Source organism: Lutzomyia longipalpis, chromosome 3 (assembly GCF_024334085.1).
Source record: "Lutzomyia longipalpis isolate SR_M1_2022 chromosome 3, ASM2433408v1".
NCBI classification, from domain to species: domain Eukaryota; kingdom Metazoa; phylum Arthropoda; class Insecta; order Diptera; family Psychodidae; genus Lutzomyia; species Lutzomyia longipalpis.
The window spans coordinates 16,727,024-16,739,676 of NC_074709.1; the positions used below are offsets into that span (position 1 = coordinate 16,727,024).

Here is a 12,653-nt window from a genome sequence, read left to right on the forward strand (position 1 = left end):
AACACTTTTGCATTTAAAACAAAATCTAAGTATGATCTTTCTTAAAGTTCATTTAATTACTAATTAGATTTGAAATTTTTGTAGTTAGAGGTAAATTAATAGTTTTTATTATTAATATTATTTTTTTAAGTCTAATGATAGAAAAAAATTATTCGTATAAGTTTTTTGTGTAAACTCATGGTTTAAATAAAAACGGGTAAATAATTTTGACTTCAACGACCATTTATTACATGCCACGTAAAAAATAATATCTGTGTATAATACCGATTATAAATGTGTTAGATTGCTTAAAGCTGATTTATTTACTTCTTTAGTTTATCATTGAAAAATTCAAGTGATGCTTCAAAAAATCTTGACTGTTTTCAAAATAATTATTTTCAATTCAATTAGGGTATAATAATTTTTTCAACAATACCACCCTAGGGCAAAAAATATCTCTTGTAACTTACAAAATTATACTGATTACAGAAATTGCAATAATAAAAAAAAGCTGCTAAAACACATTTTAAAATTCAATTAAATTGTTTGTATTGCACACAAAATATTTTTCCGCTATGAAAAATCATAATTCTCAGGAGATTATTTTTTTTAATTAACATTGCTATGAGATAATTGTGAGGTGGAATTAGTATGAGTATAATTTGAAGATAATGGAAGTGTTTTGTACATTTCTCCAACATCTTTTCAGCCATCATTGCTCTCAATTTGTGCATCAATTTAAACGTGAAATGTGTGTGCGTTTGCATCTGCATAAGATTTTGCAATTTTGAAATTTATAATAATTTTTGAGAAATTGCTCTTCGAAACTCTTTGGATGAGATTCATTTTTACATGAAGAATTGGTGGTCAAAAACCCCATTGGAAGGTTAAATTTCTCTTTTTCTGTACTCTTTCTATTAAAAAAAATGTATTTTCCTATGGGAAAGATTGTAATCTTGTACGACGTGAACTTGTCCCATCATCTTGATTGCCTGACTGAATGGCTTGAATGGTTTGTAAAAAAAAGAAAGAAAAGATTGACTTGTGCCACGAATGCATGAGATAAGGCAAACATGAAAGCACTAAAATCATTTTGCGACAACTTATGGCCCTCCTAAATGTTCCATCAACACCTCATAATGTCGTCACACCTACATGATATAAAACAAATAAATTATTTTACTCTCTTTGCGTGTAATCTTCCCGGAGAAAACATTCAGTCCAGGAATCTCCATTAAGAATTCTTCTAACATCGTGGCAAGAATATTGTTAAAAAAAATAGCATAAAATTATGAAGGAAAAAGTGATCGTGCCTTCTGCTAATTAAACAATTACGTAAAGTTGTGCAGTGTATCTTATCATGTCTCCTCGTGTATATATTTTAATTCATTTTCACACACAATACCCTCAAAAGTGGGTCTCTCTATATTTGCCACATTATATTGCGTGTGCTCACCAACAGACAGTTTCTTTGCTTTAGCAATTTACGCCAGCAATATTTAGTAAAAAAAATTTATTATTTTGTAAAAATATATCGTACGACGAAAAATTAAATATTTGAGAATTAATTCAACTGCTTGGTGGGAAAATATTTGGAAGCTCCCCATTTTTTTTTCAAGTCGCTTTATTCGTCACTTTTCATGAAGAAACAACAACAAAGAAGTGATAAAACATTTTAATTGATGGCGCTTCATTTTCCGCACACGAAAAATTACCTACCTGATGGCTAAAATGAATGTGATGTGGTCATTTAAGTATTCTACAGGTTCTCACGTGAATCAAATTAATCGCTGTTGAAATTCTACGGGCTCCATTTAGGGTAGACCGTTTATACAATAAATTTTTGAAAACTTGGGAAGGTTCTTGACCTATTTTTTGACTAAAAATTAGCTAATATTGTTAGAAATTTAATAAAAAAAAAACTTATAAATATCTTTATTCTCAATTCATTTTAATTTCCTCCATTGGGTTAAATAAAACAAGATTTAAAAAAAAGACTCTCTTAAAATTTAAACAATAATTTATTTCTACGGCCTTCAAGCTCTTCAAATTCCTAATTTCAAAATAATTTTAAGTTTTAGAGGAAATGATTTTGAAAAATTCTTTCATCACTTAAAAAAGGCAAAATTATGAAAAAATTAATAATTTTTAATATTCATTTTTGTAATAAATAAAAAATGCAGAAATTCATCCCTGAAGATGTAATTTTAAAATATTACTCGCTTTCAGCACAATCATTGCCTCAAAGAAACCACCTTCACAATAGGAATTCCACATATGTATATTCAATATTGTTAATTAGGGAGGTTTTTTTTATGTGTAATCGTGCAAGAGGAGGAAATTTTTCTTTGGCTTTTCTACTTGTTAGGAATCACTTTTGCAAAACTCATTGGTTAATTGCTTTTAGCATTCTCGATGACAAGAAATATCTATGTATATACTTTTTCAATGATAATTGCCTCTGCACGTAATTCAATCGTGTGTTGTATTAATTTGTGTTAATTTTTTTTTTCTTTATCAACTTCTTCTTCCCTACATTCAACATGCTGAATGACGCGGAGGTTGAGAAAAAGATCGCGCGCTAGCACAAAAAGATCGTATGGCGCCTACAGGTAGACTGTTGTGAGATGATCTTGTGAGAAAAATCGCCGTTTTTGTTGGTGAATAAAATATGACTAATTAATTGTACAATAAACGTAGCTGTTTCGTGTAAGTCTGGCATTAAATTGCAAAGAGTTAATTGCTTAAAAAATGTGCAGACTTGTGTGTGTGCCTGGTGGGTCAAGGCGAAGTCCGTTAAAATAAAATGTGCTGTGTGAGGAAATGGGTAAAATGTATGCGCAAGTGATGAATTTATTTGGCGTGTTGTATGATCAAACTGTACCTCAATTTTTCGCGCCTTCGATTCTGAAGATCACGATTCTGGTCCAGCTCCCGCAGAATTCTCCGATAGTCATCCAGTGTTAGTCGTTTTGCCACATGCTCATCGCGATCACTCACGATCACACGATCGTACTCACTATTTTGCACATTTTCTCCATTATTCTCCCCAAGGACGTCAATACTCATGATTTTTTATCTGTTTAATCACCTCTTTTATGGCTTTTTTCCTCCCTGATCTTTTTAACTTGAAGATTTTAACTTTTTCCTCCGATCGAGACACTTTTTTTATCAATCTCTGCGGTTATAACAAAAAAAAGTTAAGCAGACAATTAAATAAGAGGTCTAGGCTGAGAGCACATCAAAGGGAGAAAAAAAACCTACTCTAGCGTGCACCACAATTCCACACAGAAAACTTCCGGCTCGTCGGTGTTTGTCATGTAGAAAATATCATGTTGCACTTCCAGTCACTTTTTTGTTGTTGTTGCTTTATATTGCCATTTGCCCTCGAAATTTCACTTTATACATCTAACCACTTTTTACAAAACTCTCTTCTACCTTTTATATCGCTCTCTTATCGCTCGCGACTCTTGTGGCGCTTTCAGTCGAGATTTTGCACGAGTTTGTCTCGGGATTTTATTTATTTGGTAAAAAAAATATTAATCCCTCACTTTAGTCATTAATTTCATTAATTTGTTCTTTTCTTCACACACACAGCTGAGAATTCTTTTTTTTTAGTGAAGAATTCTTTCTTTTTTTTCTTCCTCAATGACATCCACGAATGAGGAAGAAAAATCCATCAATTTGCACGTGTAAAAATTTCAATTAAAAGCACCACAAATTTTTTTTCTTTCTTGTCAAATGACCACCACTGTAAATCCCCACAAGGTGTTACAATTAGAGAGGGATACACGCGCGAAATTTGGAGGATTTTCCTGGTGTAGGGTATATGAATTGTGTGGCGCGCAATAGGGCCTCCCCGCGGAGTGAAATTGCAGCGCGAAACAAGCCAACTGGAGGCTCAAATGGTGACTAAAGTACACTCAAAGCGCGCAATCGTGCCACAGCAGCTGTTCTTACACCCGACGATTTGTGTCGTGCCCAGGTAAAACGGAGAGCCAATACACGAAAAAAAAGAACATCCACCGTATCAGACAATCAACGGTTGCTCGCGAGTGTGGAAAACGCGGGCAATTTTCGATTTCAATACACAACCACAGGCACACAAGGGCTTCGCGGTGGTCATTCGAGCTCAACGCGTACCTGCAGGGTGAAGAGGGCCCGGCCGCCTTTTTAGCTATGTATACTCAGGTGCAAAAGTGCTCGAGGGTACACACAGCTGGAGGAGGGAGTGCAAATGTGAAGAATGCATGTGTTAGGTCATGTTCTATAATCGCAAAACTTCTCGCCGGAGGCTTCCTTCTTTCACGCTGATGGTGTTGTTTTTCTCAATCACAAACTGTCGCACCTATAAGTGATAGAGAGAATGAGATAATTTGTAGATTAGACGAGAGAAAGATTATTAGTCCGTGATGATCGTCACTGTGATTAAAACGATAATTTATTATTGAAATCAATCTATTGGAATGGAATTGAGTCCAATACTCTGTAAGAGAAATCAAGTTTTTTTTATGATTTCTTGGCAATTTACAACTTGAAAAATAAGTCCTTAAGAAAAAAGATCTTAAAACAAAAGAACATTAAATAAAATGTTAGAATTTCTACAGAAAATAATGTATTTTAGAGTAAATACGTAAGCACAATAAAGTCTTGCTTGTTATACTCTCATTTAGTTTTTATTATTTGCTTAATTAGATAATTTCCACGAGAAGAGTCAGATTGCTACAAAGTTTATGGTTCTATGAAATTCACTGTTGAGCAGATTAGCATTTAAATAGATTAAATATGTCCTATCTAGTAAAAATATGGAAAATTTGAGTAACAAAAATTAAGAGTATTTAACAAGTTTTAAGAATATTTGTAAGCCTTTTAGTATCTTAAAAATATTCTAAATATTTTTGGGGAATTATTCGAAAACATTCGGAGAGTTTTCATGAAGTATTCCGAATATTTTTAATATTAAGAGAATATTCTGAAATATTTTTAAGATCTACAGAGAATATTCAAACGATTTTCAGAATATCATGAATATTCCAAATGTATCTAGAATATTAAAAAAATAAGATTTTTAGAGCCTATTTCGAGTATTCTTAAAATTTGAAGAATATTCAATACAAGACTGAAAAAGAATATTCAAAAATATAAAGAATTAACATATTGGTTATTCCTTAACTTTTACATTGTTTTTAGAGCTAGAGTTTTTTTTTGTTCAATTGTTCAGCCCCTTGATTCTACGGCGCGCAAAATGAATCAAGATTTTCAATAAATAATCAATTGGAAAGCAAAACATCGAACTGCGAAATTTATAACATTTTCTCTTGTGGCTGAAAAATTTGCGGTCTTCTTTGCGTAACACGCTGTGTATCGTGTCTTGTACATGGAATATGTTATGAAAATAGCACTCTCAATGTTCTTGTTGTTTTTTTCTTACGTATTGTCTCTGAATTTGGATTAATTTGCTGATAAAGGGTACAAACGCGGGGGCGAGATAAAAATTATCTTCCACGGCGCTTTGTGGTGTATTCTTCGCGCAGCAAAAAATTCTTTTTCTTTTTGTTTAAAATGAAGTCAAAAGGTTACATTTCTGAGATGTTAATGACCTTGTGATGAAAAATTTGATCCATTCTAATAAATCATCTCTCAACGGACGCTACATTAAAGGCTATATGCGCGCAATTGAGCCATTCTCTATCAAATTCTCCACGAGCGCACATTTTTGTGGGGGGAAATTCTTTGTAACTTAATTTGTCTTGCACTCCACGTTTTCTTCCCTGCTGCTTTCACACACAAACAATCTTTTCTTTCTCCTGCCACGAATTAATTAGCCGTGCACCGTCAAAAAGGTGAATAAAGTTATCACATAAGCACAATTGTCGCATTTAAAATTCCGCTCATGGTATTGCATTCTTTTCTTGTTGGCCTCTAAGCCCCAAACTAACATTCACTTTAAATTCATAATTGTTTCCATATCCCAAAAGAAAAGATAAATCAAACACCTGAAATAAATTTTAGTTCATTGCTCCATTTTTGCCACACTCTAAATCCGTATTTCTTAATTTTTTATTCAATACTACCGCCCAAAATTTCAGGTAAAATATTTATTAGAAAAAAAAGCGGTTGCATGTTAATTTGTTTTTATTTCCTAAAAAATAAAACAATTATTACCTCATGATTTAATTCTTGCGAAACTAACAGTTCTAAGAATCTTCATTAATTGAATGGAAATACCCGCGATCAATCGAATAAATTTTTCAAGAAGACCTTAAAGGTCAATGTCACAAAACGCGATGAATCTTCATTGAAAGAGAATTTCGCAAGAGAAGAAGAACAAAAATAAAACAATTCAGAAGAGTCCAAAAAGAAATTCTCTCAGCGTGAAATGAAATATTTCGATACTGCATTGAATGTGTGTGCTGATGGTCTTCAATGATTAAACATCAGGGGGTGTACGAAATACAGTAAGCTCCAGTGGTAAAGAGAGCTAAAGCGCCACTCAATACCACCCATCACTGGGGTTGTGGGTTCGATTCCCGCAGCGGTTCGCCGTTTCTGGCCTGGTGCTTCCTTCCCTTTCTTTCCTTTCTACTCCACAGCTATTCCTTTCCTGCTCGGACGACTGCTGCCCCCAACGGGATGGAGCCAACATCAATATCAGCACCATCTGCGAGACGGAAGGGCAACAAGTAGACAGAGTCCCATAGTCGTGTGCCGGTCAATCAGCGATAATGTGCAGCCGCATACAGTAAGTGCCTGCGTTTGCGGAACTTCCTATATATATGGGACGGAGCCAAAGATGAACAGAGCAGTCTGGTGGCGGAGGGACAACGCTGGTAAAAAACCGATCTACACTGTGTGGCCTGCCGAACGAACACCAGTGCCCAGCGTCTAGTGCTGAATGATTGCGGAACTTCCCGTGCAGTCGCCACCGACGGGACTCTCCCCCTACAAAATCTACATTGTAACAAAAAACATTGTAATTGAGTAGGAATAAAGGGGATGCACAATAGGCCCACATGGGCCGCAGTGCACAAGGAGATGTAAGTCTCCGGGCCCCACTTAGCGTAAAGTAAGTAAGTGTACGAAATACAAAAAAAAGTTCTTGAAAAAATTCTTATTTTAAGGAAAATTTATTGAGACATTCTACTTCAGGCTCCTTTGAGAGAATTATGATTGATTGATATTCTGAAAATAAAATTGTTTCTAATGTCTTCTTGACTAGATTTCAAATTAGGATTCAGAAATATTTTTCTGAAAATAAAATTTTTATATAAAGTTCTTTCAATATTCTTTAGTCTTTAAAATTTTAAGTAAGGCCCAGGAATTTAATATTTAACTACCTATAGAAATTTTCTTTAGACCTCAATAACTTGATAAAAATTCTTTAGAGTTTTTCTTTTCTTCGGGATTTGAAATTTTAGTTTAGGTCAAGAAATTTTCGTTAGAAATTGAAATTTTCTAATTCAGCTCCAGATTTTTTTCTTTAGACCCTGAAATTTTACTTCTGGCATCGTTTCTCATACATTTTTATTACCTAGCTATTTATTAGCTCTCTTCATTATTTTTATCAGACCTTAAGCAGACGCCTGCCTTTTTCTTCTATTTCATTTCCACTGACATTCCTCAAGAAGATTAAAATCATTCATATTTTATTTTTCTTTTAAATTAATATCCGCAAATTTCATTTTAATCATAAAAAAAAGAATTTAAAGAAAAAAAATCCTCGACATACCTTCACGAATTGAACCGATTGAGCATTTATGCAAAATTCTTGAATTAATTGCTGAAAAATAGATAAAATTCTATTACAACGATTACAACTCACTCATGCGCCTCTGCGACAGGAAGTTCTGGCCTAGAAACCTCTCTGGGTGGCGGCCGTCGAGAGATGATCGTCGGGGAAGATGATGTGATTGAATATTAAATGTGAATGCTTTATGAGCTGACGAGTAATCAATTCTCTAAAAGAAAAACTATGCTGTCGCCATCAATCAATTGATAGACTTTGATGGAGTTTTCCGCACGCGAGCAAATGACCCGCGTAGTGATGCCCTTTTCTGGAAATTCCGGCTGCTACTGTTGATGTGGAATTTTGGTAAAATTATAGAAAATCAATTTTTATTGTGCAAATTTTCTCACAAAAATCTACACTGCACCACATGAGAGGTAGAAGTAGTAGAATAAAAAATACTCGCAAATGCAGAAAGAGGATGGATGAACTTACGCGCAGGGGTGGGACTTAGGCTGCTTCCTGCCTGAAATTGTATTTAGCCTGAAGTCTTGCCTTAATAAGGAGCCCTTTGATGAGTTTGCGCCAATTCCCGTAGACACGTTTCTCGCGTTTCTCCACCTCTTTGCGTTCTGCCTCATCTTGTTCTGCATTCCATGCATCCAAGACGGTATCCTCGAATTCCTTGCAAATGACAAAACCATCGTAGGTTGGATGGGACCAGCCCGAGTGGAAGTCAAAACCCACAATGGCCGGAGCGCAATCAATATTGAGACGCTTGCAGATTTTATTGACACCCGGAAGACGCAAATGTACCGTATTCTTAGGCAACATGCAATCCTTGAAGAGCTCCACATTCCCATATTCATTGCGTGGCACAACGCCATCTTTGGCCACTGGAGGTACGTATGGGGTTGTCTGCCAAATTCCAAAAATCTCCAGAGGTTGATCCTTCAGGATGGTACTGGTGTACTGAAGGAAAACCAATTTTTCACATTAATTTTTGAATTCATTTATCTTTGTGTAAAACTTCTCCCAGTTTAATTCTTTGCCTAATCTTATCGTAAATTCAAATAAGCTTAGCCTCTCCCTACACTTTATGATAAACCTCTTCCGGAAGTTTTCTTTTTCTTGGGAATTTGCATGTTTTTCCCGCCAAAATCAATAATTTAACCCACACCTGAATTTATGAATCATTGAAAAACTATTTTCAATCTTACCTTGTCCCATTTGAGTGTCTTGACAATTTTGTATGCTGTCTGTTCGGGCTTTACAACACGTGCCTCTTTGTGCCATCGTTCACGCGTTTGCAGGGTATGAACGCATTCTCGGGCATAGATAGGCTCCTTCCGGATGTACCCCAAGGGTGGTGGATTAGGTGGATAGAGAGCTTGAAATTTCAGAAGATGCCTCTCCAAGACATACAGAGGATGATCTTTAAATTCCGAAATTGTCTTCGGGAGTGGCTTATCGAGATGAAGTTTATCCAGTTCGCGATCTTCATCCTTATCACGACGTGTCTTGCGTCCCATGAAGGGTTTAAGGCTCTCCTCCAGCCATATAGGATCAATTCGAAACTTCCTCGTGGTTGTATTCCATTGGGGGCAGTACCGCGGTGAAACATCCTTCACCGTCTTATCAGCATGCCATGCAAATACGTACGCTACGGGCTGTGATGCCGTCTGCGTGGTTTTATCCGTTTTACCCACATGCCCATTAAATAGATCCACTGTGAGCCATTTTTTCTCCTTATCCGACCATACTTCCACCCAAATGTCCATCTTATCCTCCTTGCGCTTCCTTTCGCGTGTCCAATCATCACTGTCGGACGAGAAGACACGACGATCAATTGCATTGGGTTTGTATTTGCGCGGGATTACAGCTTCTGGGGCAAAGAGTCGCCCATCTCTCTTCTGGAATACCTGTCGTGATGTTGATGGCTGTGGAGATGTTTCGACTTTTACAACTGGAGGTGACGTGGGAGGAATTTCCTCTGTAGCTGCCTTCTGTAAATAAGGAAAATTTAAATTAAGTAATAATTTTAAATATGAAAGAAATAATAAAAAAAAAACTTTAAATATTTCACCTTTTGGTCCTTCTTCTGCACTTTTCCGGATGCTTTCTTCAGCTTAGTCAAATTGGGTGCTTGGGATGTTTGTGCCTTCATCTGCGAGCGTGTTTTCCTCGGAGATACTTCGTTTTCTGGAGAAATTTTCCGTGGGGATTCTTCAAATTGCTTATCAGGCGTATTTTCTGAAGGTATTCTCTTAATAATTTTTGCCCCATGACTTCTGAGGACTTTCCCATTGTCCCTGAGAGTTTTTTCCGGGAGCACATTCTTCCCTTTGGCCTTCACACTTTTGGACACCTTTTCCAGATTAACTTTTGAGACTTTCCCATTTGTAGCAGGAGCCTTTGAGCTTCCAGCCTGAGGGGATTTCTCTTCAATTTTAGCTTTTTTCCCACCCACTTGGATTTTCTCATCCTTCTCCACTTTGGGTTTTGCAGAGATCCGACAGAGTTGGCTGGGAAGTGGCCTCAGGGGATGCCCAGTAAAGTTAAGTACCAATCGGGAATCAATAGCCATCCCCCGGAGCAGAAGGAGGAAGATAAGAATAAAATTCCGGAAACAAGAAACTTGGCGTGTGCGGATCTCCTCGTCGAGCTGCTCTGAGAGCTTCACCGTCGTAAGTTTCCCGTACATTTTAGGGCTGTTCACTTTGAGAGCACCCCTAAACCAGCTTGTCATGTGCTGGAAGTACTGCGTGTCCGCCCCATTCTTCCGTGGATAGCTATTTTGACTCGGCAGAAGCTTTATGGCTGCATCCAGGAGCTTCCCCTTACACAGAACACCATTGAGATAATTCCCAGTAGCCAGGAAGCAGAGAATACTAACCCTATGGAGGTAAACCTGATTCTCCTTAATCTGTCGATTGAGCTTCCGCTTCAGACAGGCCTCCAAATCAATTTCCTTCCGTGTACGCCGTTTAAATTCCCCAGGAAGTTCCACGACAATCCCACCAGCAGGGATTCCCTCCTCCTGCGGATGCTCCCAATCTGGAAAGACCAGAAAAGTGGGCATCCGTCAGTGAATTACTTTTGCATTTTTATTTCAGTCTCAAATTACATTACAATTTGTCATTTGCAATAAAAAAAAAAAGATTATGTAGGTACCCAAAAAACCCCCAGAAAATCTTCAAAATTTGAACTATAATTTAAATCCTTAGGAAGTCATCAAGAACTTCCTCGAAGACCTCGGAAATACTTTTAAGAGCAAGTTTTTGTACTTTTTTTCAATTTACCTTCAACTTCTTCCCAATCAGAGTCTGAATCTCTCGGTGCTGGTCGTTTCCGGGACTTGGATGTCTTCTTTTCGGTACTGCCGGACTCTCCCATGGCCAAAAGGGAGGAAATATCCAAATTATCAGCAGTCCCTTTATCCTTTCCAGCACCCACTGTTGGTTTCTTCTCCGTAAAGTCCGAGAGTTTCTTGAAATCAACAGATTTGGAGGATGTTTGATTGATTCTCGAGACAATGGTGGACATAATCTTGGTGTCCTTGGGCTCTTCATCATCCTCTTCGGAATCTGACAGCCTTGTACCGATGTTGCAGTCAAAATTGGGCGGAGGAGTTGCTGCCTTTTGATCCTTTGTACTGAAGAAATCCGATCCGAGATCTAGCTCACTCGCCGGCACAAGATGCTCATCACCACTACTCCCGGAATCATCGGAATCAGCGGCTTTTTTGCTCTTCTCATACCGCGATCGTTCCAAAATCTCCTGAATTGTACCCGGAATGATTCTTGGTGGTCCAGGAGGACTTTTGACTGTCTTCGGTGGTGGTTTATACTTCCTGAACAGCTTTGCCCTCAATGAAGGCCTTTTCTTAGCTGGACCAGCATTTGATCGTCCTCCTGCTTTTCCAGGACGTTTTCTGTTGGAAATCAAATACCCCTTTAGTATGCTTGATAGGCAACAAGGTAAAAAAAAAACAGTTACCTCTTTGTGCCCCTGCTGCTGGATTCATCCTCATCATCCTCTTCGAAAGCATCATCCTCATCGCTTGTGGAAGCATCCCTTTTCGAAGGTTTCCACTCATCCTCACTGGCAGAAAAGTCCTCCACAGAGTCCTCCTCAAAATCATCCGAATCTGACATGCTGACCAGCTTTTTTCTTTGTTTGACCTTCCCCGAAGCTGATAAAAAAATGAATTTCGTGATATTTTGCAAACAATTGCCGACGCCGGGTCTTACCTGTCAAATTTATTTACGCTTGTTCCTGCAAAACTCCATCCACTCCAAATGATATTCCTATCAATTTAGCAACAATGAATATTGATAAATTTCTTTCCAAAAGAATTTTATAAAATTCACAAAGTTTTTGTGGAAAAAATTGAGTTTTTTCGTGAGAGTCAAAAAATTTGGCGCAAACTTTTTGCTCTGTCTAGAGTGGAACTACAATCACTAGAGGCGCTGGTGTTACCACGGCGATAAAACAAATACATAACCTCAATTGCATTCTTTATTCTACTTTTTCATCCCTGTAAATAATTAAAGCCGCGATACAGTCTTTATTTCTTAGAATAAATAATAATTTATTTTAATAAATATTGTAGAATAAAAACAAAAATTATCATTTTATTTAAAATTAATTACATATTTTACATTTATTACGCACATTGCAACGTCGCGTAATAAAATTAGCAACTTGAAGTTTGTACACTTTTTCAGTACACTCCTCTTCCCGGATATATTGAAAAAAAATGGTTTGTAATTAATGTTTCGGCGGGATTTTTTTTGACTCCTAGAGCCATCCTGGTCATGTTTGTGATCACAGTAAAGCTCATGGGATGTGCAAAAGTGCCTGAGAATGAGCAACTTGAAGTTTGTACACTTTTTGAATACACATTTTCTTCCCGGAATGTTATGATGTGTGCCCGGAAAATACC

At 36.9% G+C, this 12,653-nt stretch overlaps 2 protein-coding genes across 5 annotated transcripts in view; both read right to left on the reverse strand.

Annotated features, from left to right (window-relative positions):
- Positions 1 to 3,895, reverse strand: part of LOC129794233 (microtubule-associated protein futsch) — a 33,689-nt gene extending 29,794 nt beyond the window's left edge. For 2 of the 3 annotated variants that reach the window (XM_055834919.1, XM_055834917.1), the window contains exons 1-2: positions 3,244 to 3,698; positions 2,864 to 3,157 (exon numbers count right to left, since the gene is read on the reverse strand). In XM_055834919.1, coding sequence (XP_055690894.1) covers positions 2,864 to 3,048 — 185 coding nt within the window. In that variant the 5' untranslated portion in view covers positions 3,049 to 3,157; positions 3,244 to 3,698. Of the gene's footprint in view, positions 1 to 2,863 lie in introns of all 3 variants that reach the window. The other variant, XM_055834918.1, reaches the window with a different exon arrangement.
- LOC129794234 (DNA repair protein complementing XP-C cells homolog) lies at positions 3,568 to 12,159 on the reverse strand. 2 transcript variants are annotated; one of them, XR_008751008.1, is made up of 8 exons: positions 11,959 to 12,159; positions 11,705 to 11,900; positions 11,008 to 11,639; positions 9,792 to 10,762; positions 8,926 to 9,711; positions 8,201 to 8,677; positions 7,802 to 8,052; positions 3,568 to 4,327 (listed from the first exon to the last, which is right to left on the reverse strand). XR_008751008.1 is itself a non-coding variant. In XM_055834923.1 (7 exons), the coding sequence occupies exons 2-6, from the start codon at positions 11,860 to 11,862 to the stop codon at positions 8,216 to 8,218; spliced, it is 3,009 nt and encodes a 1,002-aa protein (XP_055690898.1). In that variant the 5' UTR covers positions 11,863 to 11,900; positions 11,959 to 12,159; the 3' UTR covers positions 7,094 to 8,052; positions 8,201 to 8,215. The 2 variants fall into 2 exon arrangements, 1 of the variants encoding a protein (XP_055690898.1); XM_055834923.1 differs by lacking the exon at positions 3,568 to 4,327 and having other exon boundaries at positions 7,094 to 8,052.
- Between the last annotated feature and the right edge of the window lie 494 nt (positions 12,160 to 12,653).